Source organism: Herpailurus yagouaroundi, unplaced genomic scaffold (genome assembly GCF_014898765.1).
Source record: "Herpailurus yagouaroundi ecotype Mexico unplaced genomic scaffold, PumYag 192, whole genome shotgun sequence".
NCBI lineage: Eukaryota > Metazoa > Chordata > Mammalia > Carnivora > Felidae > Herpailurus > Herpailurus yagouaroundi.
In genome coordinates this window covers 10773486-10800029 of record NW_024412423.1, presented here as the reverse complement: position 1 = coordinate 10800029, position 26544 = coordinate 10773486, and the positions used below count along the sequence as shown (strand labels likewise).

General features: G+C 43.6%; 1 protein-coding gene across 5 annotated transcripts in view; it reads right to left on the bottom strand.

Moving 5' to 3' along the window:
* Nucleotides 1-26544, bottom strand: part of SNCAIP (synuclein alpha interacting protein) — a 165158-nt gene that overhangs the window by 72687 nt on the left and 65927 nt on the right. For all 5 annotated transcript variants that reach the window (XM_040444324.1, XM_040444329.1, XM_040444327.1 and 2 more), the window contains exon 2: nucleotides 3739-3842. In XM_040444324.1, coding sequence (XP_040300258.1) covers nucleotides 3739-3795 — 57 coding nt within the window. In that variant the 5' untranslated portion in view covers nucleotides 3796-3842. The remainder of the gene's footprint in view (nucleotides 1-3738; nucleotides 3843-26544) is intronic.

The following is a 26544-nucleotide window of genomic DNA, read 5'->3' as shown; positions in this document are numbered from 1 at the left end:
AGCCCTATCATCTCCTTCACAGACCTGCAGGGAATGTGCAATGCTCTCTCCTTGGACATGGCAGGGAGACGAGCCTGAGGTTAGTTTAAACCCTGCATTTTGGAAAGGATGAATGTTATTTTTGAGTCTGGGTAACTTCAAAATAATTTGATTGCCTTCTGGGTTTTGTCTCATTAGGTAAAGGCAAAAAAGTTCTAGTTGCTTTTTTTGAACCAATATAGAGCTTGTGTTTTAATTAAAACAAGAACCAGGCTCATGACCAGAGGGGAAAATCAGGAAACAGAAAGCTCAGACGATGTAATAGGGCTACGGCTAGAGAATCAGAAAAACACTTGTGAACTTGGGCACCTTTTTTAAACGTATTGAGCATTTTCTTCCCCACTCCTGCCACTTTATCAGGAAACAGGTGTAAGCGCCATCAGAGATGGAGGTTATGGAATCCTAAAAGCAAAGGCATGTTTATGGGAGGCTATATTCTTTTTATGCCAGTGAATTAGCAAGTTGAACACATCTTGTTAAACGTCAGCATCGGAATCGTCTCCATTTAGCTCTTAAAGCGGTTGTAACATTCACTGCTCCTCGTTTACCTAAAGAGGCTGAGAACAATCATCTCAATATTGAAGAGGTCATCACTGCTTTCTCCAAGAAGTGATTATATAAGAACAATACGATTCTGGCACATGTAAGGGCTTGAACCTGGATCGGATGGAACTATGGTAAAACCCTGGATTGCGAGTAACTTGTCCTGCGAGTGTTCTGCAAGAGAAGCAAACATTTCTAATAAATTTTAACTTGATAAATGAGCGATCTCTCGCAGTACGAGTTGTACACAATGCCGGATGTCACAGGATCACAGCTGAACCAATGGCTCTTGAAATTCACTTTGATAGATGAGTGCTTTGGATTACAAGCATGTTTCCAGAATGAATTATGCTTGCAAACGGAGGTTTTACTGTATTATAAAATAACTTACCATATTATAGAGGTTGCCAAAGTAGAGCTTCTTTTAATTTCGTGTGGTTTAAGAAAAACCAGGATTGCTTGCCCTCAGTACTACCAATAATTTAGGCCGGGTAACTCTTTGCTGTAAGGGATGCTGTAGGGATCCCTGTGCACTTTATGTTGTTCAGAAGCATCCTCGATCTCTATCCACTAGATGCCAGGGGGGACACCTCCCCAGCCATGACAACCAAAAATGTCTCCAGGCATTGCCAAATGGTCCCCTGGGGGGTGGGTAAAATCAACCCTGATGAGGACCACTGTAATAGATTTAGAGAGGCAGTCAGGTGTTGTAGCCTGAAGCAGGTATCCCAGAGACAGATGGCTCCCCACTAGCAGGGTGGCCCTGGATAAGTTAGGTAACATCTCCATGCTTCAGAGTCCTCGTCCGTAAAATGAAAATCATGACAAGTTCCTGCCTCACTGGACTGTTGTGAGGATTAAGCAAGATAACGCCTCTCCCAGAGTGAGTGTTGGGCAAATGTTAGCCGTGATTGTTTCAACCATTCCACGCAGTATCATTTTTTCCCCCCTCTGATTTAAGTTTAAATGCAGGTTAAAGATCCAAACAATAGAACATCTTTAAAGGGGTGGGGGAAGGTTTGAGTGCAGTTACACAATTACAGATGGATAATCTTTATTTATGTTTCAGAGTGGTCAAGTTGTAGGAGCTCGACTATTACATAATCCCGTATCCTGATTTGCTAAACAGCGTGGGCTATTGCTTAACGTGGTTTATTATCTTTCAAGTGGAGATCCCTAATTCATCAAAATTATAGGCTGTTGCCAGATGATTCTTCTGTAAGTACAAATGCTCTATTGTATTTAAAAAAAAAAAAAAAAAAAAAAAAGTCCTGACATGATGCCTGGTTTTTTCCCTTGAGTTCTTTCTTCACCATTGGCCATATAAATATTATTGTTATTATTCACTGAAATAATAGCAAAAGCTACCATTTTTAAGGGCAACTTAACAGTGTGCCAAGCTGCGTGCTCCACATATATTATTATTTCACTCAATCCTCAACACAGCAGTAAAAGTTGGTGGGTATCTAGGAGAGGCAAAGTTACCGCTCTCCAGTCAGCACAGGTCAGAACAAGGCTGGAGCCCAACAGGGGCCTTCCAAACCCCAAGCTCCTTAAATGCTGCTTCATTATCAAAGCTAAGAGAGCTACTCTGAACTCCTAATCATAATGTATGTTTTTCTTTCTAAGACAGCTTCCACACTCCCTACATCTCCCCACATTATTCTTTACTTTCTTTGCTTCTCCCCACTAGGCTCAAAATACCTCGAGGTGAGGGGTGCCTGGGTGGCTCAGTTGGTTGACTGCTGAACTCCTGATTTCAGCTCTGGTTGTGAGCTCGTGCTCATGAGCTCGAGCCCCAAGTTGGGCTCTGTGTTGAACTTGGAGCCTGCTTGGGATTCTCCCTCTCCCTCTCTGGTCCTCTCCCCACTCTTGCTCTCTCTCTCTCTCTCTCTCTCTCTCTCTCTCTCTCTCAAAATAAATACACTTAAAAAAATACCTCAAGGTCAATGCTATAACAGAACCATGTTCTGAACACTTTTAAGTATAGTAACTTAAAAAAGAGAGAGAGACAGAAAGATAAGGTGGGAAGGAAGAAACTCACTTCGCATTGGTCTCAATGAGGATTAATAAAGATTGTCTGGAAGCTAAAATAGGGAGAGGTGGCATTCACATTTCCCTGGCACACCAAGAATCATCCAAGGTTGTATAAAGCACATCATTCATCAAACTCACCCGAGGAATCCAACCCTTGCGTACAGTATGCAAGTTTTACTTCAAAGTGAATAGCGAATAGCGGAGTAGAGAAATAACTTTGCCAGAGGTGTGTGAAAAGAAGCTTATCTTTTTTGACACCATTTCTAGTGGTGACCCAAAGCTCCATGCCCTGAGACAGTGATGAAAAGTAGGGTCAGCAATTGTGACCACGGAGGTCCTGGGAAGAAAAGTTATATGGCTAGTTTAGAAAGAGCACTCTTCTCATCACATATTCTGAGAGCCGGTTTATCTGGGGTTGTGAGCAGCCAACAAGGCTGCTGGCTGGCCTCGGAGGCAGAAATGACCGTGTGGCCTGAGATAAGTCACAGTCACTTCTAGGCAGGGTGCGTACAGAGGACCCCTCAGAGCCACGGTGAGATAGGCTGGAGGCAGCAAGAAGGTGGTGGCTCCTGACAATGAAGAAGTTCATCAGCTCAGAGCTTCACAGGATTAAACAGGGCCTCAGAGAGGAGCTGGCCCAGTCCTCATCAACACATGACTCTCAGTATTCCCCAATAGCATCCAACCTGTGCTTTGACACCTACAGTGCCTGGAAGGATTCCTCTTACTGTTTGTTCATCAGTGAACAACTTGGCCGTCGTGTCCTTGTGAGCTCCAGAGAAAGCTGGCTGCGGTAAAGCCAGTCCTATAAAGGGAATTATCACTGATAGGGTTGATCATGTGCTCTCTGCAGGCATTTCACAAATTTTCTTGGTGAATAATTTCGACAACAATTAGGAAGGGGGGAGCTCAATGAGGTCATATGCCTTTCCCACCCCGCCCCCACACACACCATGCCATACACACAATTAAGTGAGATTCACTTCTTGGTCCAGGGGACCCCAAAGCCACATTCCATCTGCCATCAACTGCTAAACGCGATTGGAAGAGTTCAGGATCCGCAGATTACAGGTAAAGGCAGAGCCTCCTGAAGCATTGTTTGCAAGAAGTATGACTTACAGATATATCATCACTGAAGTCAATTTCATCCAAATCCAGGTATTCAGGGGCTTCCATTATTCTTCTTTGCACATTTTGAGTAAAGTCAAATGTTTATAAAAGCTCTGGAAAAGACAGAAGCAAAAAAGAAAAGCCAAAGGGTTACTAGCTGTTTTACAACCAAAAATCCTAGGTCTGTTTAAACCAGCAAAATGAGTAGGGTAACTGGGTGCTAGCTCATTTCCTCTCTTTGGATATTACCCCAGGCCTGGCTTTCCAGAAGCAGGAAGCACAGCACCTCAGGCTCCCCAGGGAGCAGCCAGGGTCCTTTGTTTCACCTAGGTCTGTATTTGCCTGGGTTTGCTAGAGCCATAGCTCGGGTCAGACACTTCCCCGCTGACCAATATTAGGAGGCACCCAGCCCACAACCAGCACTTACCGCACCCTGGGTGAAAGCCTCAAAATCTTAGGATATTCACCCTAGTCCCCTGTTTACTGCGGGCATAGCCTTGGAAGCTGCACACGGCGCGGTAAATACCGGCTCCCCACAGGAATGACCCAAGTACACGACGGAGACCAACTAACCCACAGCAACGGATGCTTCAGACTCTATAGTACAACGTCCAGTTCCCCCACCCCCGCACCCCCGAAGCACAAAAAGGATCCAGGCAGAGATGGAAAGCACAGAGTCTGCGCACTGCTCCCTGCTCTTCACAGCTTTGCCTGTCTGTGCCACGGTGACCCACGCAGGCACCAGAATGTCCTCAGTCAGCACTTGCTTCGGGGCTGCCCGCGGCAATCCTTTAAATCTGTCAAGGAAGATACATCACCTCCCAGTTCATTTTCCCATCACTTATCATCATCACCATTGGCGGTGGCAGTGGCACCTACAGATGTCAAGAACAGAAATATAGATCTCCTGGCGGTGCCTTAGTGCACAGCATCTCTCGCACAGCCGCCTTGGAGATGGAAAAAGACCGCATTTCCAGGAACTTGTCTTTGGGATCACAGAAACTATCTTAGGTACGCAGACTGGAGCGTCGGAAATGATTTAATTTTTCCCTCGTTGGTTTTCTAATCAAGGGGAATCTTGATGAGATCAAGAAATAAGACGATTGGGGCACCTGGGTGGCGCAGTCGGTTAAGCGTCCGACTTCAGCCAGGTCACGATCTCGCAGTCCGTGAGTTCGAGCCCCGCGTCGGGCTCTGGGCTGATGGCTCAGAGCCTGGAGCCTGCTTCTGATTCTGTGTCTCCCTCTCTCTCTGCCCCTCCCCTGTTCATGCTCTGTCTCTCTCTGTCCCAAAAATAAATAAAACGTTGAAAAAAAAAAAAAAGAAATAAGACGACTAAGGAATACATTATTGGAAAGTGGAAATAAATCCAGGCTGATAAAAATGGGTTTCTTAAGTGTAAGACTGAGAGTGTAAAAATGCCTGTTTTTGAAAAGGGAACTCTTACTCCGGGGGCATTGCTTTCTCATTTTGAGGCATTCTTGTTGTTGTTTTTGTTTGTTTTTAAGTTACACAAATGGTTTAATTACAATAAATGGGGGGGAGGGAATCACTTGCTATCCATAACTCAGAACCATCAGCTGATTTAATTCTCAGTATTTCCTCTTCTTCTCTTCCCACATGCATAAACCATTTTTACACATATATTTAAGCTTATTTATAAGTTTTATGTATTCTCTTATTTATTATTTATTTTGTGTGTGTGAGAGAGAAAGAATGAGAGGTGCAGGGGCAGAGAGAGAGGATTCCAAGCAGGTTCTGTGCTGTCAGGGCAGAGCCTGATGCGGGGCTTGAACCCATGAACTTTGGTATCTTGCCCTGACTGAAATCAGAATTGAATGCTTAACCAACTGAGCCACTCATGCACCTTTCACATATTTTTAATTATAATGGATACAGAGCTGATCCAAGAAAGGATTAGGATGTTACTACCATGTTCAAATGAGATTACCCATTGAGAATTTTTTTTAATGTTTATTTATTTTTGAAAGAGAGAGAGAGAGAGAGAGAGTGCGAGCATGAGTGGGGGAGGGGCAGAGAGAGAGGCAGACACAGAATTCAAAGCAGGTTCCAGGCTCTGAGCTGTCAGCACAGAGCCTGATGTGGGGCTCGAACCCATGAACCACGAGATCATGATCTGAGCCAGTGTCAGATGCTTAACCGACTGAGCCACCCAGGTACCCCTAAAAGTTCTTCTGAAATCACGTTAAAGTTTAAAATGAAAATGAAAAGAAAATTAATTTGTATTTGTTATATACATATATAATATTGCAAATCAAGATTACATATTAATATTATTAACAAAATTGTAATAATTTCACAATAATCATGTTAATTATCCTAATAATAATGGATTTTAAATAATGACAATACATGCTGCTAGTATATATTTATATATCTAGTAATATAATATTTGTTATATATATATATCCCAGATATATGTATATATAGATATATACATATCCAGAAATCTTAATGTTTATAAGAAATCTTAAAAGAGGTCCTTAAGTAAATTGCTTGTACAAAAATCTATCACTTCAATCCTCACAAAGATGTGCAGAGAAAAATATACACACTCATACTTGCAAATTACACAAAATAACTCTCTTCCATTCTGGTGGATTCTGGGACAACCCAGGCTATCTGGATTCTAGCTCGTCAGCTAACAGACTTTCTTCCAGTCTAATTTCTTTTCGCTACATCTGTGCTCCACGTTGAATTGTTGACATACGGACTCTAATCCTATGGTCTTGGTGAACACATGATAATAGTGGGAGTGAGGACGGCACACAGACAAAAGCATATCACCAGAAACGTGGATACATGGGGAGAAGCAGCAGAAAACCATGCATCAAAGCCAGGGATACAGTGGATCTCTAAGTACCTAGAAATACAGACCACATATAAAACGCGTATGAACACGTCTTACCGAAGCAAATTAACAAGTAATCAGTGAGCCCCTATTTGAGGTGTTCTGATGATATAAAGAGCAATATCTACTCTAGTGCAGCCATTCTAATGGGACACAGCCAGTGGATGATATAAAGCATGACGTTAAAGCAGACAATCTTTACACTACACTTGGAGATGGTAGTGAGATTCTTTTTTTGTTTTTAATGTTTATTTTTGAGAGAGAGAGAGAGAGTGGGGGAGGAGCAGAGAGAGAGAGAGGGAGACAAAGGATCCAACGCAGGCTCTGGGCTGACAGCATAGACCCCAGTTCTGGGTTCGAACTCACAAACCTTGAGATCATGACCTGAGCTGAAGTTGGACGCTTAACTGACTGAGCCACCCAGGCGCCCCAGCAGTGAGATTCTCTATTCCGTAGGCCAGAACACAAGTTATAAGAGTTCCAGCTCATGAGAGGAAGACCTCAGCCACTGCACATAATTATCTTAATGGGCTGGGTGGTCCAGACTCAGATCAAGGGGTCAAGGCATCCAGGACCCTTCTCTACTCCTAATGGGCTTCCAGATGCAGTCATCTCCTTAAGATGCCTTATTTTCTCTACCTCCCAGTTCCTCTTGTCTGGTTTCAGTGCTTCTCTCTTTCCAGGGGCTACCTTGAAAGTGTTACATCCTCGTTTGTAAAAGTGCAGAAATGCCCATGGTTCACCGATCCGGCCATGTTTCCAAAATTCATTGCTCCTTTTCAGTAGACAGCGAGGCTACAGTTGTCCCAAGGGATCATGACATTGCCCCGCCCTCTGCATCTGCCCTTCCACGGGGCACCTGGCATGGCTGGACACTCCCTTCCGAGGAATTGGGGATGAGATGGGAAGGGATGAGGTCAGCTTAGAGCGGCTGCGGGTAGTCTTCCAACACGATAAGGAAACGGAGCTGGGCTGCGGGCGCTTTTCTCATCCTGCTCTAGGGACACCGTCCCACCGCACACACCAGCCCACAGTGGAAAGCAGTGGGCCCCCTTTCCTGACCACATGCTTTAAGGGAATACACAGCTACAGAGGACACACATAGGATGCCCCCGTGAGTGGAGTCTGGCCCACAGATGTGATGTGTCTGGCTCTAACAATGTTTTTTAAAAAAACCGAGTTAGTTGCCAATTTGTAGACCTTGGGTGATTTCACATAAAATTCTGGATTTCTGGCTTTGCTTTAAAAATATCTGAAGTTCTGGCCAACACGGATCCATACTCCCCATGACAACAACTGGCTACAGCTGAGCTGCCTCAGAGACAGGCTTGTGCTCCCCAGTTCACCAGCTCCCCTGCTCTCCTCACTGAGCCCTGCCTGGCCTTGGGGGCATCTGAATGTGTGATCCTTGGAAGGAATTCATTATGAAACAATAAGGACCATCACCACCCCTTTCTGTTAGTGCCTCCTGACAAATCATGTTTATTTCATTTGTATTCCAAGACCAAATTTGTATTCTGAGATTGTTTTAAATTCTCATGCCACAACAGCAACAATTTCTTACAAAAAAAAAAAATTACCAGCTTGTTACGATTCATACTTTTGTGGAGCCTCCATTTGCTCTAAGGTCTAGAGAAAGAAAACCTCCACCAAGGTCATAAAATGTTGCAAGGTGGGGACTGTGTTTCCTTCACTTCACCCCGGAGGAAGGAAGGGTTCTTGCTTTGTTGAAATCGGTGTTGGAGATTTTCGTGAGATTTACGGGAGCCACTTCACTGTTGTGACCAGAGGCAAGGGTGCCAGCTGTGTCAAGTGCAAACACATACATACACACACACACACACACACACACACACACACACACACACACACACAAAACCAAGGCCACCCTCCATCTGGCCAGGCTAGCAGCTTGGATGTAAGAGAGCTAACCTTATGCAGGGCCGACCAGAGTGGGTTTGCACTTAGGTGAAAAATATATTTCAGCCTCCCCAGAAAGGGCAGTCGAGCTTAAAATCCTTTACATGAAATTTTTATTGCTATGCATCATAGTTGGCCTTGGGCACCTGTGAGATCTCGAAACCTGGTCATTTATAAATTTGTTCCGTTCCCCCTCCCCATCAGTCCTCACCCTCCAAGCGGCAGTCACCTGTCCCAGATTCTCTGAGGTCCTAAGGGCTTTCTTTTGTAATGCTGTCCCCCTTCACCCCACACACCTAATATTTTTTTTTTTACGTTTATTTCTTTATTTTGAGAGAGACAGATAATGTGAGTGGGGGAGGGGGAGGGAGAGAGGGAATCCCAAGGAGGCTCTGCGCTGTCAGCACAGAGCCTGACGTGGGGCTTGAACTCATGAGACTGTGAGATCATGACCTGAGTTGGACGCTTAACCGACTGAGCAGAGCCCCAACACACCTCTTACAAGATCCGTCCGCCTTGGGTACTGTTGACTGGCTGAAATCATTCCCTTTCAGTCTCAGCCGGGCTTTTCATTTCCCTTTATCAATGCCAGCAACTTTCAGTTTGTTACTCACTGAGGCAGGTAGGCTCTGTGCTTAGTTTTTTTTAAGGTCTGGGGAAAGATGGAAGACGGAAGGTAGTGAGTGACAGAGCAGAGAAAGGTAAAGGAAACAGGTTCTAATGGTTGAGTGCTACCAACTTCCGTAGGAAAATTTACAGGAGGGAAAAAAGAAGTGAAATAGTAGAATGTGGAGACACGAGGCTAGGCGTCTGGGACCTGGAGGCTGTGCAGAACCTGTTGGTGACACATTTCCCCCTTCTTTTATTACTTCCCCAAAAGTAGTGGGAGAAACTTCACCCAAACTCTGAGTGGCTGCTCAGCTAGAGGAGATAAAGAACAACATCCTGAGCACCAACTGTTCACCATGTATGGAAGGAGTTTTTCTATTCTCATGGCGTTTTGATAATCTGCCCGGAACAGAAGTCCCTCCAAGTGCCTATTAAAGTGTACAGAGGGGCTCATGGCCCTAATGGGTCTATCAACACCATGTCACCCTCTCATAGGGGACCTCAGGGATGGTCCAACTGTTTCCTTTGAGGGAAGGCTCAATCTGGGGCAAGAGCTCAAAGTAACTAAGACCAACTGGATAATAAAAGGCAAGCAATTTATTAAAAAAAAAAAAAAAAAGCCTTCCCTCACTCTAGTACTGTGCTGATCTTCAGGTGATATTTTTAACTTTTTGGTTGTGACTTGAAAACAGGCTCTAAAAGTAATTCAAAATGAAGGCTTCCAAAAGTCTGTTGGATGATGGCATCATCAGTGGAAAAAGCTTGGAAGGGCCAACAGAATTTCTGTGAGAAATTACCCTGACTTAATGAACACATTCCGGTGTGCCTGGCTCATAAAAGACTCACGGATTTGTGACTACAGTCACACGTTACCTAAACTGCTCTACCGAAATTCTTCTTAAAATGAATTGCCTCACTCCATTTTACAAGGAGTCAGCATGGACTCATTCTGGAGGCTCACGTTACACAGATCTCTCCTTTTCTGCCAAAGTCACTACTGCTCCGTTTACCAGTTTGCTACAAGGCTTGGTAATTAAACCCAAGTTGGGCTTGTCAAAATAAATGAGCAGAGTGCTTTGTCGGGGATGAGGTAACCTCACTCGATTTGCATTACAGTTGCTTTCTTTACTCTTTAACTCACCAGTACTTGGGAAAACATAGCAGCCTACATCCCTACACACACGCGTGCAGGCACGCATACACACACACACACACACACACACACACACACACACGCACACACACACACACAGAGCCAAATCTGTACTGGGATACATTTTCAGTTTGAAAGCTTGCACATTCGATACTGGACTTACTTCCTTTATTATAACAAGAGCTCCCCCCCCCACCTCCCAAATCATACACTAAGTACTGGAAGGCATGGGTGGAAAAAAGTGAAATATATGAAATGTCGTCCCCACTTGGCTCAGTAGCTTGGTTGGCAAGGAAGCAACTCATTCCAAATGTTGGATTCAGTTTCTTTGACTCTTTGATTCAACAGTGGCCAGAAGCATGGCAGTCGCTAAATGCCCAGTCTTGAAGGAGAAAAATGATAGAGGCAAGAAATTTCTACTGGAAAGAGGCAACTGAAGGAGAGCCAAGAAGTATACACGAGGGGTTAAGGCAGAAAGCATGAGCTCTGGAGATTTCATCCACTTCTTCATTTATGAACTATCCCTGTAGGTAAATTCTGGGTAATAATACACTGTTCTCCACACCCGTACAGGGCACGCAGTCCAAGGTGACACAGAGAAGCAAACAATTCCTGACAAGAAAATGTAGTCCTTGTTGAGAGAAATAAATACACAGGAATCCTGAGACACCCAGCCTAGACCCTGGAGATGAGGCAGTCTGACTGGGATGGGTAAGGTCTAAGCTGTACACTGAGGAACGAGGGTATGAATGGTGAGGGGAGCTGTAGGACTGCGGGGTGGGGGGGGGGCGGTAGGTGTCCCAGGCAGTGATTACAGCGTGGGCAAAGGTGGAGAGTTCTTGAGCAGAATTTCCAGAAAGATGGAGAACACCAACTGAACACCTACTGCTGCTGTGCTCCAAAAAAAAAGGGGTCTTGAAGGGTGGAGGGCAGAGGGGTAAGCTGGGGTGGTCAGGGGATTATTTCCAAAGCTGGAGTGTAAACACAGCACATTTTCTTAGAGTATTACATTTTCTGGCATGCTTGGAGAAAATACAAGTGAATGTTTGCCATCAAGCAAGAGATTTCACCATAACAAACTGACCCGGCTGGTCTAGCTCCTAGGGGAGGGCTGCTGATACTTCCTGTTTGCCCACAGGAACAGTAGTGAAGCAAAACTTTGCACTGGGGTCTAGGTCTGGTGCTCGGTCTGAACAAACTTTACACCCAGGGCCTGGGTGCTTCTACATCTACTTTCCCACTTATGTTTCATAAAGGCTCTGAAAGACAAATATCTTTAGAATTTCTTTTGTGGAGATAAGGAAATCGAGGCTCAGAGAGGTTCTATAACTGCCTCATAGACACACAGCCGGGGCTGTTGATGTTCAATTGGCTTTTCTCCCTTTTCCCAGTTTGCCAAAACTGCAGTGTTAAACTGTGCCTGTATCAGACATTTGACGTTTTCTTTTTTTTTTAATGTTAATTATTTTTAAGACAGAGACAGAGCGTGAGTGGGAGAGGGTCAGAGTGAAGGAGGGAGACACAGAATCCGAAGCAGGCTCCAGTCTGAGCTGTCAGCACAGAGCCCGACATGGGGCTCTAACTTGTCAACCTTGAGATCACGACCTGAACCGAAGTTGGACGCTCAACTGACTGAGCCACCCAGCCGCCCCAGACATTTGATGTTTTCAAGTCACTTTTAATTTTTTTTTACATCTGACTTTATTTATTACAACTCTGTGAGGAGGCAGAGGGTATATATGATGGTTTGCAATCATATCCTTTCCATTTTACAGATGGGAAAATACAAGAATAGTTTGGCCAAAATTAAGTACTATTAAGTAGGAGAAAGGCAGCTCAGACAAGCTATTTCCTACTAATTCTGGGACTCTCCTAGTTTGCCCTCTGGCTTGCTCTGAAACATGGGCATGTCTTTGAACCAACTAGGTCGGAGTTCCCCACACATCCTTAGCCCTTAGTTGTATCACTTTGGGTGCTCACAAACTGCAATGCCAAACAAATTGCCCTTTCTCCTCTCCAGCAGAGTCTAAATAGAAAAAATAGCAGGCATGATCATCATCATGAGAGAAAAGGGTACAGATCTTTTTCCACCTACCATCCCTTACCCAAAGAGATCCCTGAACTGGTCCATAAAACATTACATTGCATAGCTAGTTGGTTTAATACTTTGACTTCGTCTTCAAAGGAAACGATTATGGTGATCCTTCCTTATGTCTTATTCAAAAGGCTAGGTAAGATATTGGAGAATCTCACTCTGGAGAAACTCCAGAGGTCAGGGCTGCTCTGACAAATCTTCATAAAGATTGGTCTTTTTGTAGTTTTGAGCATTAGCTTATAGTTCAAAATTCTTGCAAATAATTTGGGGGATCATTTCATTATTTCTGAAATCTAAAGGCTGACAATGAACTTACACTAGAACCTAAGAGCTTGATAAGACCTTAGTTTTTAAGCCTAGAGGCACTTTTAAATCTGTGTGTGTGTGTGTGTGTGTGTGTGTGTGTGCGCGCGCGCGCGCGCATGTGTGTGTGACAGAGAGAGAGAGAGAGAGAGATTTAACATAAATTTAATATTTGATGGGGCACCTGGGTAGCTTAGTTGGTTGAACTTCTGACTCTTGGTTTCAGCTCCGGTCATGATCTCATGGTTTGTGAGATCGAGCCCCGCATCAGTCTCTGCACTGACAGCGCGGAGCCTGCTTCAGATTCTCTTTCCCTCTCTTTCTGCCCCTCCCCTACTCTCTATCTCTCAAAGTAAATAAATATTATAAAAAGAAATTTAATATTTGAAATTCTTTCTGGAAAGAGGAAGGAGAGAAATCTATGCTTATATTAGCTGCCCAAGACAATGTATAATAGAAAAAATAGTAACACACACATAAACACAAGAAAGTGATAACATATTCGGTTCTACATGCCACTTTTAAGAAGGCCAGAGGCAAGCTGTTATGTCCTGAGACAGAATAAGGAGGTCAAGACAGCCGGTGGTCGGAAAACTCAGTCTCATGTGGCAACGCTAAGGAAATATCTAAGCTGGAGAAGAGAATATCCTCTCCCTCTCATAATTTTATAAAGAGCCACCACGTAAAAGGAAGATTCGACTCCAAGGGCAGATCTTAGAGGAAGTTTCAGAAACACCCATTTCAGAAGACTTCTTACCAATGGCGACTGCAATGGGCTTAAGTGGAATGGGCTGCTTTTTGAGATCATAACCACACCAGCAAGAAACTGTTCATCTAGAAGTTGGGAAGGATCCTCCAGGAGCCAAAGATGGGAATCCTGCATTTGGAAGGAGGAACAGAAGATCTCCTAACACGAAGATTCTGTGTGGGCTGATACGGCAGTGGGAACCCCCCTGAAATCAAACCAGGATCTCAGGACAGTCCTGACCATCTCCGACCCCTCTCCAGGGTCCTTCCATGACAGCCCTGTCTCATCTGCCACCCTGATCCCACAAGGAATGTGAATGACTTATGGAGGTTGAGAGAGAGTTAAAGAGAAAAATAATTTTTAAAAGGGAATTGGAATGTTGTTCATTCACTGAGAATATGATTTACTCTTGGTGGTAGATGAAAACTTATCAATTCTACAAGGACAAAACTATGACCTAATAAGGCCCAAACAAAAAGAAAATATCTGGGAAGAAAAAGGAAACATTTCTAGCACTGGGAGATAGAGCCTGGACCGTAGCCAGTCGTGTCTTGCACCGGCTTCTGGAAAGGAACTATGGAATAATTTTGGAACTGGATCCCCTACTCAGTTATGTACAGGAAACTATCCAATTCCAAGTTCCAAAATTTCTGGCGCACCTGAAGTGGTCATGCTTTACTCTTGATTTTGCAAAGATTGTTTGATTTCTAGAGTGGATTTGCTTGGCAATTATTATCGAGAATGTATGGAACACATATGACAATCTCGATTCCCTTTTAGACAGGAGTAGACGCAACAGCACTATGCACAGAAAGCATTACGGACTACATCAGGCCTGTTATCTTGGCTTCCTTCTCCTACCTTTCAGTGTGTGTAAAGATTAAACTACCAAGCAAGACCAGTGTTCTCAAAGTTCAGCCCACATGAGAATGATCTAGAAGGCTTATTAAAGCAGGTTTCTGGATCCAGCCCCAAGAGTTTCTGATTCAAAAGGCCTGGGTGGGAGGCCTGGGAATTTACATTTCTAACAAGTTCCTGGGCAACGCTGATTCTGCTGGTCCCAGAACCACATTTGTGAACTGCTACCTAAGATCAATGGCTCATCCCAGCCCTGGCTACATCTGCACTTAATTAAAAGATGGTGACCTCTTCCCCACTCCCCCACCTCCACAGATGTAAACTTCATTATACAGGATCCATGCCGAGTGCCCTTCTGATTAAACTGCCTCCGTGGACTCCAGTAAGCATTTCCCATGAAGACCACCCAGAAAACTACGAGGTCTTAAGCCTGTGTGTGTGTGTGTGTGTGTGTGTGTGTGTGTGTATGTATGTTTTAATTCCCACTGCTATACAAGGGACAGATGCCGGCCTATGAAACTCTACAAAATTTAGGCCTTGGTTACTTTAAAATTTCTCTTCTCCATAGCACTTTATGGCCACAAAGATGTTCTAAGTTTCTCCTGTTAATGAGATCCAGGTTTATAATTTTAGACGCAGCCTTTTTAGAGCAAGAATCTCAATATAGGGATATCCAGTCACTAGAACTACAGTATTATAAATCCCAGGTCTACTAATAAAGGAGGAGAATGAAAAAAATGTAAAAATCTAATGAGAATTAGTGTAAAATTCCATGCTTATACAATATGTATGCATTAGAAGATATTTAAAATAATTACTCATTGAATCTGAAGCAGTCCAAGTGGCTATCCTGGCTAACTGCGAAAAATAAAATCCTGGCCATGTATTTTTAATCATGTTTATAATATGCTTATTTTTATTGACTCCAAGTCCAGAAATCAGATTATTGGGAAGATTTTATCAATTCTTCCAATTAGAATGTACCAATTTAATAACCAAAAGAGGAAATAAACTCTCCATAAAATAAATGTTTTTTTTTTTCCTGAAGAAGAGTACTCTCTGATATGTAGGCAATTAAGCAAGCATGGTAGGCTCAGCAACCAAATATTTGCATGTCTGTGCATATACGCAGACTATGATTTGGCAAGCACTAATTCTCTGATCCAATGCTTTCAACTATCCCTAATTTACTGAAGACACTTAGAGAAAGGAAAATGAACACAGTCTGTTTCCTGCTGAGATGAGGTACTATGACTAAAAGTGCAAAAACTGAACGCTGCATGCTTAACTAATGATTTTCAATACGTGGCAAAGCATGTTAAGAAAAACACGAGATGAAAACACGAGATTACTGTCAAGCACCTTCAGGAATTCCGCTAGGAAGTATCATCCTCAGTGTCAATAATATGCCGTTTTTGTTTTTGTTTTTTTTATTAAAAACATTTTTAACGTTTATTTATTTTTGAGAGAGAGAGAGAGAGAGAGACAGAGTGTGAGCAGGGGAGGGGCAGAGACAGAGGGAGACACAGAATGTGAAGCAGGCTCCAGGCTCTGAGCTGTCAGCACAGAGCCCGATGTAGGGCTCGAACCCACCAACCTTGAGATCATGACCTGAGCCAAAGTTAGACATTTAACGAAAGGGGCCACCCAGGCGCCCCAACAGTATGCTGTTTTTGAATGCAACGCCTTGCAGAGAGTACATACTTTATATATTAATTTTTACAATGAGTTTATTTCCAGACTATGTTCCTTTGTTGAGTCACTCTAGAATTTCTATATTCAAAATCTTGGCATTGTCCCAAAGGACAAATGTTATGATGCCTATTTTTCTTCAGCTTCTAATAAGTAAGTGTTTGCGTATCTTCTTACCATTTCCCTCAGAGCTCTGATTTCGGGGAGAAGGGGGTCTTTAAGCCCCCTTGCAGAAACTGTCTAGGATGAGGGCTAGGGAAGCCTCGGCTGCACCTTCTAGGACTGGGGCCTGCTTCCCCGCTATTAAAACTGAGTGTTTTAGCTTTTTTAAAGATTTTTAAAAATGTTTTTTAACTTATTTTGAGAGAGTAAGAGAGAGTGGGGGAGGGGCAGGAAGAGGGAGAAAAAGGATCCCAAGGAGGTTCCGCTCTGTGAACACAGAGCCTAACGCGGAGCCCCAACGCACGAACCGTAAGATCATGAACCTCAAACGCCTAAATGGACTGAGCCACCCAGGTGCCCCAAAACTGAGTGTTTTAAAATTTTTTCTTTTTTTAACGTTTATTTATTTTTTTGGGACAGAGAGAGACAGAGCATGAACGGGGGAGGGGCAGAGAGAGAGGGAGACACAGAATCGGAAACAGGCTCCAGGCTCCGAGCCATCAGCCCAGAGCCCGACGCGGGGCTCGAACTCACGGACCGCGAGATCGTGACCTGGCTGAAGTCGGACACTTAACCGACTGCGCCACCCAGGCGCCCCAAAACTGAGTGTTTTAAACCGATGGTTACCAGAGGGGAAGTGGGTGGGGGAATAGATGATGGCGATTAAGGACGGCACTTGTGATGAGCACCGGGTGATGTATGGAACGCTGAATCACTACACAGTACAGCTGAAAGCAGTACAACACTATACGTTAACTATACTGGAATCAAAATAAAAACGTAATAAAAAAAAAAAAAAAAAAACAACTGAGTTCTTTTCCATTAAGCATATGGAGGAAGGGTAACCTTTGCAGGCTGTGGTGTGGGCTCTTCCTCTTTGGGACCACAGAGGGACACCAACTTCATTTTGTAATTCACCAACATAAGAGGGAAAGGACTGAGAGCCGAGAAACCTGAAGAGAGTGCTGTGAGAACAGCTGGAAAAAAGACACAGGCTGCCAAGTCTTTCAAGAAATAGACTAAGATAAAGTGAGAAATCCAAAGTGGAGTGATCAGCCACATTAATAAAATACTGAACTTGGCCCCTCTAAGGATTTCAGTTTCTGAATCATCATCTCCAATCCAGATGTCGCCATATGTCATTTTCTTTCTTTCCAAGAGGAGGAAAGACATCCAGAAGCAGACAAAGACTAAGGTGGCTAAAGGAAGGGTATCAATCAGAACCAAAAATACTTTCCCATAGTAAAAGGCTACCTGCTTGTTTCCAAAGTCTGTGAGACAATCCACGTAAATCCTGTTGGGAGACAAGGGGTCTGTATCATTTCCTGCACTCCGGTGTTCGGATTTTCTGGTATAAAGCAAAACGGGGATGTATACTGCCACACCAGCCACCCAAAGCACGGACACCACCTTCAAAGAACGCTTCTGATTTTCCAGATTGGCAGACTCACTCGAGGGGTGGACAGTCTGGTAAAGCTTCCGGTGGTAGGACAAGGCAAAGTGTAACATGAACCAGATGGCCAGGGAAGTGGTCAGGCTTGCCGTGAAGTGCAGGACTCTGCAGCCAGCTGAATCCAACACGAAACCAGAAGAATAAACAATTTTCATGACATTCACCACTGCGTTTTTAACGAGGTGGACGAATAAAAGGCTGAACATCAGAAGATGGGATGTCTGTAACCGGCCAGGGCTACATCTCCTTGTAGAAAAAAATAAACACACGTTTCCGACAACGCTCACAAGGATTAGAACGGCACAAGCGGTGATCTCAAGGACGTCTGCAGATGGCTTCATGGTAAATAGCAACCTGGTCCTCTCAAATGTCTCCTCCTCAAAGCTGAAGTCCTTAGGCATTTGGAGGACTTTTTAGTGAGGAGACCTGGGTTTTTTGATCCACTATGTTGACAACACTGATTAAGGGTAGAACACGAACTGGTATCATCCGGACAATTCTGAGATGGTCTGTGACAGAGTCCTGCTTGCTCCAGCGATGGGTGGCGGAAAACACAACAGCTTCCCAAGAGGAATTTGTTTTATCATCTCCGGGGATATAACGAGATTGCAGAAGTTCTAGGTATCACCACCTAATTAAAAATTCTCAGAAATCTATTTATAGCTACTGTAATGCAATTTCCGGGATACGATGTGGTATAGTTTTCAACAACCATGGGAGAGAAGAAAATTAAATACGTGTTAGCAAAGGAAAGGGGGCCAGAGATTGAAATGACCCTCTCCAAATCAAAGAGGTAGCATATCCGAATAACAGTGAGGATTTCCAAGTAAGAAAATGACAAGTTACCAGTGACGGTACCAAGTCACGTTCATGAAGCACATCAGTTTTCTAGCATCTTTACCATTTTAACAAAGCAGGAATACGATTATTGATTCTGATGACTTCATGGCGTTGTTGCTGACATTACAAAAGAGATGACAGAAAATACTCTCAAAGGAAGTAGGGAAGGGAATAAAGAAGGAAGAGAGGAAGGCAGGGAGGGAAGAAGACACTTTTAGAAACACAGGCATTACGTCCAGGACCAAATCTCTAAACTACTGATTAAAGAAACACTCTGACAATTGGGAAGTGATGAGGGGACCTCCCCACTACCCTGAGCACAGAAGGCTAGGAAAAGATTTCTGTCCTAAGTATGGTTGGAGAGTGACAGAGCAAGGACAGAAAAATGGCACCGAAACACACTGCTCAAGTAATCTGGCATTAATTCACTTTCTGGATGAATTCTGTCGGCGAAATATATCACAATGATCCATTCTGGGGACAAGCTACTTTCCCTCGACTGTATTTACTCATAAATTCTGCTGCCAATCATTCCACTCCATACCGTAGCCCCATCTGCCTTGGGCTACCTCAGGAGTACTGGACCCGGCCTGCCTCAACTTCACCAACTCTGTGTTCAGTGGCTTCACGTTGGGAGCTTGGCATTAGGCATTGGGAGAGGGAGGGAGAGTATTTACACATCATGCAAATTATCAGATGCTACAAATCAGAGCTTCTGGTGAGGGACGTGAACTACATGCTCTCTGTATCTACATTATACTGGGACAACACTGGCCTGAGCAAAATATACCAGAGAGATATGAAATTAGCAGATACTTTATGTAACAGTAAGATCGGTATTTGGTACACACTAGCTTTTTCAGGAAGGGTACACGTGAGAGATTTATGGCAGTAGTTAGGTAAGAAAGCTTCCGCCAGGGGAGGTGACGCTTGGGGGTGCTGACACTTCCTATTAAACCCCCTATCTCTAGTTGGCTATTCAGACACACAGCCGTCTAAGAGTGCCCACACCACATTGCTGCTCTTCCCTAAATATCTATTACTTCAGTGTTAACTGGAGTCAGTCAAATAGGTACCCTGGTGTTTCTCATGATACTAGTAATAATAATAATAATGAAAAAGAATAATGGTAATAACACAACAGTAATGCTCATTTTGGCTACCGTTTATTTCATACCGACTTGAGCCAGACACTGTGTTGGTGTGTTCCTTTATAAATATAATCTCATTTAATACTTAATATCATTCTCGTTTCACTGATGAGGAAACAGAAGACCAGGCTGGAAAGTAAACTGCTCAAAGCTACTGAAAAACGGGGACAGGAATCCAAGGCAGGTATGATGGATTCCCAAACCACCGGTTCGTGGGCCAGGTCTCTCCACCTGTGCTGTCAGAGGATGGATTTTCTGTTGAGTATTCTCCATCTTCCCCTAATGGTTTACGATAAGTATACCCAACATATACAGCCTATAAAGAACTGCTTTTGAGGGGCGCCTGGGTGGCGAAGTCGGTTAAGCGTCCGACTTCAGCCAGGTCACGATCTCGCAGTTCGTGAGTTTGAGCCCCGCGTCAGGCTCTGGGCTGATGGCTCGGAGCCTGGAGCCTGTTTCCGATTCTGTGTCTCCCTCTCTCTCTGCCCCTCCCCTGTTCATGCACTGTCTCTCTCTGTCCCAAAAATAAAGAAAAAATGTTGAAAAAAATTTTTAAAAAGAACTGCTTTTTTTTTTTTAATTTTATTTTATTTTAAAAAAAGTGTTTTTTTTCAACGTTTATTTATTTTTGGGACAGAGAGAGACAGAGCATGAACGGGGGAGGGGCAGAGAGAGAGGAAGACACAGAATCGGAAACAGGCTCCAGGCTCTGAGCCATCAGCCCAGAGCCTGACGCGGGGCTCGAACTCATGAACTGCGAGATCGTGACCTGGCTGAAGTCGGACGCTTAACCGACTGCGCCACCCAGGCGCCCCCAAAAGAACTGCTTTTGAGAAGAGTTCCCTCAGGTTTATAATACGAAGTCATGCAGATTTTCAGACCACAAGGGTCTTTTCCCTCCTCCAATGATACATGTTATGGGTGCTTATACTTCGACATCCATAAAGATCTTTAAACACTCTCCACGTCGGTTCCTGCTGCCTTACTTGAAAGAGAAAAAAGCTGTTGCCAGCATGGGTGAGCCCTCCCACTCCAGACCGTCTTTAAGCAAAGGCACAATGACCGCCTGGAATGAATTTGTAGAGCAGGCAAGAACCACCCTAAACAGCAGACAAAATATAATTATGAGACTGTAATTGTAATTTGAAATTTGATTTTGGGATAATACATAAAGAAACTGTGTATGTGATGCTATTTCTCAAACAGGCCAAATAGTAACAATTTTTATGCCAAATAACATTGACTTCTCAGAGCTGAGGGTAAAAAAATGTTTTATAAGCCTCCCCCACCCTCCCTCAAAAAAATAAAGGGTTACGTAAACATTGTCTTTCAAAGGATTAGCAAACATGTAATATGTTCCTTTGCATTAGGGCAACAGGGTAAAATAGAAATCATTTTTTTTCCTTTAGAGTTATTTCTATACTAGAGAAAAAACATACATTAAAATATAAGGAGGGTAAAATTAACTTTTGTGACTATTGTCTTGACTGCTGGAGAGTACTTTTCTTGGCCAACTACACACAGTAGGGCTGAAGAGAGACACTCACACTAATGACAATGCATCCCATTCCCAGCATGGTGCTCAACTCTGGGGAGGAACACCCACTGTCATAGTCCTGCCTTCAAGAGGCAAAAAATGATCTAGTCATAGGAACGCACTCATGAAAATTTATCCATTATATATATATATAATGTTGTATTGCACATATAATACGTGCACACATATAAAATGTTATACCATTATAAAATATATTTAAGTAATTATTAATCATTAATAAATAAATATTAGACAGGAAAGTGATCATGAGTCCAAGCATAAAACATTCACAGACAAGAGGGGCTCCTGTGGGCAGGGCTATTTTATTTTATTTTATTTTTTGAAGAGAGAGAGAGAGAGAGAGAGAACGAGCAGGGGGGAGGGAGAGAGAGAATCTTAAGCAGGCTCCACACTCCAGGCCTCTTGCTTCCAACAGCTCTTTCCAAAAGGGAAAGAGAAGGGAAAAAGCTGCCCGAAATCAGGAAGCAGAGGTGCTAAGAAGCCTGGGTGTCAACTCCGGGGATCCCAGAGAGCCTTGGCAGTGAGCTTCTGACAGCACAAAGCCCATCTCGCAGCGGCACGAACACGGCACAGAGCACGGAGGGCCCCGGCCGCACTCCTGCGTCCTCTGCCCAGTAAGGTAACTGTCACATGTGTACTTCAAGGAGGGAAGGAAAAAATCTTCCTTTGGATATGGAACATGGGCTCTGCCAATCCAACTGCACTGAGGTCATCTGAGAACCGAGGAGTTCAAAGGTTCTCCACGGCTTCCATTTACTTTGGCATAAGATTTAACAGAAAAGAACTAAAGGGAAATTTATATGGCCCAGGCTGTTTTCCAAATCGCAAACTGCTAAAGTTACTTAGATTTTACTTTAACTCCCAATCACATGTAAAGTGGTTCAGATGTAAATGTTTTCCGTGTGGCTGAGGGCAATCTAGGTTTCCTCAAATGCACATGTGCAGTTCTAATATTAAAGATTTGGATTCAAAAGTCTCAAAGAACTTCGAGTTCCCCTTGATTAGAGACTGCTGTTACTTTATGCAAGGTTGGGTCCAAGGAGGAGAAAAAAAAAAAAAAAAAAACACGCTGCCTTCATTTGGACGTTAGGTTCTCACAGTAGCACTAAGATAAACAAACTTCGCAGGCTGAGGGAAGGGCATTTATTCCTTTAAATTGAGTATGTAATATAAATAAATGTCTTCTAAGAAGAGATGCTTGAAACTTGATTCTAGGTCTGATTCTATACAAGGGCACTAATTTATTTCAACGAAGATTGGTATAGTGCATATTGGGAAGGGCATGCCTTCTGGAAGGCAGGGCTGATCTAACCAAGCAGGATAATTCACTAAGGCACAGAAAGCTGCTGCTTGAAATTGTCTGATTTCTTCACTGGCCAGGAGCAAATTGATATTTGCATTTTTATATACAGCAAACTGGAGAGAATTACCAAATCTTTTACCTTGTAATCAATGGCTGCCTAAAGTTATTTTCAATTCTCGATAAGGCAGTGATTTTGTGAACAGCCAGGGTATGACTAAAAACCCCTAGCTCCAAATTAGAAGTGAATGAAATGGAACTTCAGGCTGGTTGGGGTCAGAGCAATTAAATGGTAATTGCCTTTTAGATACATTAATGTTGCTAATTATATTAGTGTGCTAAGTGCTGGGAAATGTGGATAAGAGCTCCGGGCCACTGGGGTGGGGAAAGGGAGCTAAGATTGATTAAGCCTGGCACTGAGCTGGATCCTTCACACACGTTTTCTCCTGAAATTCTCACAATAACCTACAAGGTATTATTAGCTTCAGTAATCCTGAGAAACTTGCCCAGTTGGTTCCAGCTGATATGCAACTGAATCAGGAATTCTCCAAGGACTGCATGGCTCCACAGAGCAGGGGGTTGGCAGGGCCTTGAGTTGGAATGGGGAGAAACACTGGATTCAAATGCTGGAAGAAATTTGGTAGCAGAGGAAGATGAGAGAACTTGAGAACCAGGCCTTGATGGAAAAGTCTGTAAGTGTAAAGACCCCAGTGGGCCTTTCCTTACTGTATATAGAAAGCAAGAGCCCAGGATAGAATTCTGCTCCATGGGCAGAATCTGGAGAAGGATGATATCAGGGTATGGAACACTGGGAGCAGAGGATCTCCCACCATAAGAAGATGATTATGGAACACAGGAAACCCACTTAGCACCTCAACACCAGAGGTGCCAGAAAAGAGGTCCCAGGTGTCTGAGGCTGAAAGGCCTGGTCAACTAGGAAGTAGAGTGGAAGGGCCAGTGCCGCTCTATCTGAAACTCTCTAGGCCAATCTACGAGAATGACAAAGGCTTGTGCCTAGGAATCTGACGTCAGAAGCCCTGGGTTAAATCACGTATGGGTCGTGAATGCTTTGTCGAGGCATATCTGCTCTGAGTCTTAGGCTCCTAATAAGGATTTTCCAAGAAACAATGAAATATATATAGCTGTGTGTGTGTGTGTGTGTGTGTGTGTGTGTGCGCGCGCGCACGCGCGTGCACATGTACAAGTGCACACATCTATGTTAGTATGCATATGTGCATTTCTGTTTACACATATAGCTAGGAGTGATCATAGTGTCAATGAAATTGTGAACCCAGGCTGAAGGTGGCAGAGTGTTTTACAACTGCTAGTTTTGTATTGATGTCCTAAAATCACACAGTCAAGGAGGTGCTTTCTGCTTGTAAGTGGAAGGTGTTATGTGGCTCTTTGCCAAAGGCCGGACTTCTGAATGCACTGTTTCTGCAACATAGGCTCAGTTCCTTGGCAAGCAGCTGTGGAAAATTCTAGGAACTTCCCCAGGCCTGACTCCAGCCCTGAGACCTTGGGTCTCTACCTCTACTCAATCCTCTAAAGATAAAGCCCATCTCTGGCTGTATGCACCTGACCACACACATCCTCCCCTCTCTAGCACAACAAAGCTCATCTCAGCTTTGGACTCTGTTCCATCTTTCCCCCCGCCCCCTCGTCCAAACAACTCAAAAGAGGCATCTACTTTGACTGTTGCCACTGTCCTGTCTCCTTTTCTTTTTAACTGACCACAGTTGAGTTTCTACTTTTTTCCTCTGGAAATGATTTGGAACAAGATCAGCTCCTAAATACTCAATCCAATGACCACTGGACCGGTCTGACATTTTTTCTCTTTGCCCTTTATGGCTCCAGTATTTTTGCTCCCTGTGGGTCCAAAGTCTTGGTTTGCTTCCTACGCAACCACTGACCCCTACATATACAGACAGCCTCCTGCTCCTTGATATCCCTCTTTGGATGTCGCACAGGCCTCCAACTCCAACAACCTTACTCGGGAGACCATCATCCTCTGCTCGGCAAAGGTTAGAGACTTGGGTATCATCCCTGTCCCCTGTCTCTGCCTCACCTGACATTCACTTATCGCATCAAGTAACTATTTATCCTTACCATCCTTCTGACCATTTCTTATTACAGCTTCCTCTCATTGTTTCTTGCTTGAATGAATAGAGAAGAACAAGACAAAAGGCCAAAAAACTAGTACATTTTTCATTCTTCAAAATCATTCCCTGCATCTATACAACTGTCCAAGTGACTTAAAACACAAAGATGGCCTATTGAAAATACCTGAGTGTCTTCCCACTGCCCATGGGGCAAATGGCCAGTTCTTCCATCAGTCATAAGGAACCATTTTGGGGCCCTCCTGCCAACCTCTGACTCATGCTGGAAACTTTAATGAGGCTGAGATTCTGTGCATATTCCATGCTGCTCCATGTCCTGTGGTGTGGTTGGCTTATGCTGATATCTCTGCAGACATCCTCCTCCTCTTGTGATCACCCCAAAACCTCCAAACCCCTACCTCTGGCTTTTTGTTGGCCAATAAATAGTGCAATCACTTGCCTATTTGGTCTCAGATCCACTCTCTTGGATAACTATTTCCTGAGCTCCTCTGCCAGCTGACTGGCTTCCTGGTAGGTCTGGGCAAGCGCAGGCGTGGGCAGAAGATGAGAGGGCAGGGAGAAGGGACATGGTAAGTGTCTGTCTCTCTAAATACCTATACACATCTATATATCATACACACACACACATGCACACTGGCACACACACAATTGCCTTGCTATAGGCAGTGTCTCCTATAGGTGATCAACTCCTACAAGGCAGCGTCATTAGCATCATTCTCAATTGTGCTAGAAGGAATGGTCACCCTCAGTTGAAGGTGGTAACAGACCACCTTCTTTTGCCCTTACAGCCCTAGGAGTGGTGGTGGCTTCCCTGCCTTTGCTGATCACAGGACTGTTTTATCTTGCTTAGGTTATGGTTTCAGCCCTTCCAGCAATGCAGTAACTAATGCTCTATTTTAATTTCCCTCTGTGTAAAATTTTTGGAGTGGTTTCTGTTTATTGTGATTTCACCCTGACCAATTCACTTAGTTTGCCCTTTTAAACTACTCTTATACACTTACCTTGGGGGTTATGTAGGAAGTAACACATAAGGAAGTGTCCAAATCTACACCTGACTTCAAGTTTAGAGTCCATGCCTGCCTCTTCCTCTGTGAGAAATCCCCGAGAAAATTATATTCAGTGTACTTACAAGAACTTAATATTAACTGCTCATGTTTCTGCCTACTTCATGATGAGATCCTTTGTCTTGTCCACCATAAGCCATAGGACTCAGCACATACTGTGGCATATGGAAAGCACTCAAGAATTTAGCAAATGAATAAAAAAAGTCCACTGAATGAAGCAGTGAAACCAAACAGAGATATTTTTATAAGAAGCTAACTTTAGTTTAGCCACACAAGGCATCCAAAATTTTCTGTACCAGGACTGTACAAAGTCTTACCACAAAACAAATCATAGTTTAATATAGTTAAAATAAATATAGGACATAACTACATTTGGGGGAATAGCATGTATCATGAAAATCAAAGTCATTATCCCTCAAAATTTAGGGTTCATGGTTCAAATTAGTTCAGAAAGTAAGAAAAAGATGGGTGTTTGACAACAGTGAACACACCTAACAAGGCTGACCAAAGGTTAGGGGAAGGCAACAAAGCAGGCAGGAATCAAACGGGGACAAAACCACCAATGAGAATGACAGGTTCTTCTGAGAATCACTTTAAGTTCAAACTCTAGCCTTATACAAATGTTTTACATCTACTTCTTTTTACTACTATACTCTTCTGTGTTTCCTTTCATTAGAGAATACCAATGAAAACTATTATTTTAAAAATTAATTAATAGAAGAAAACTTCCTCAACTTAAAGAATGTTTACAAAACTCTGCAGTTAACATTATACTTAAATGGAGAGACTTAAAGCTTTCCCACTCAGATCAGAAATAGGCAAAGAGGGGCGCCTGGGTGGCGCAGTCAGTTAAGCGTCCAACTTCAGCCAGGTCACGATCTCGCGGTCCGTGAGTTCTAGCCCCGCGTCGGGCTCTG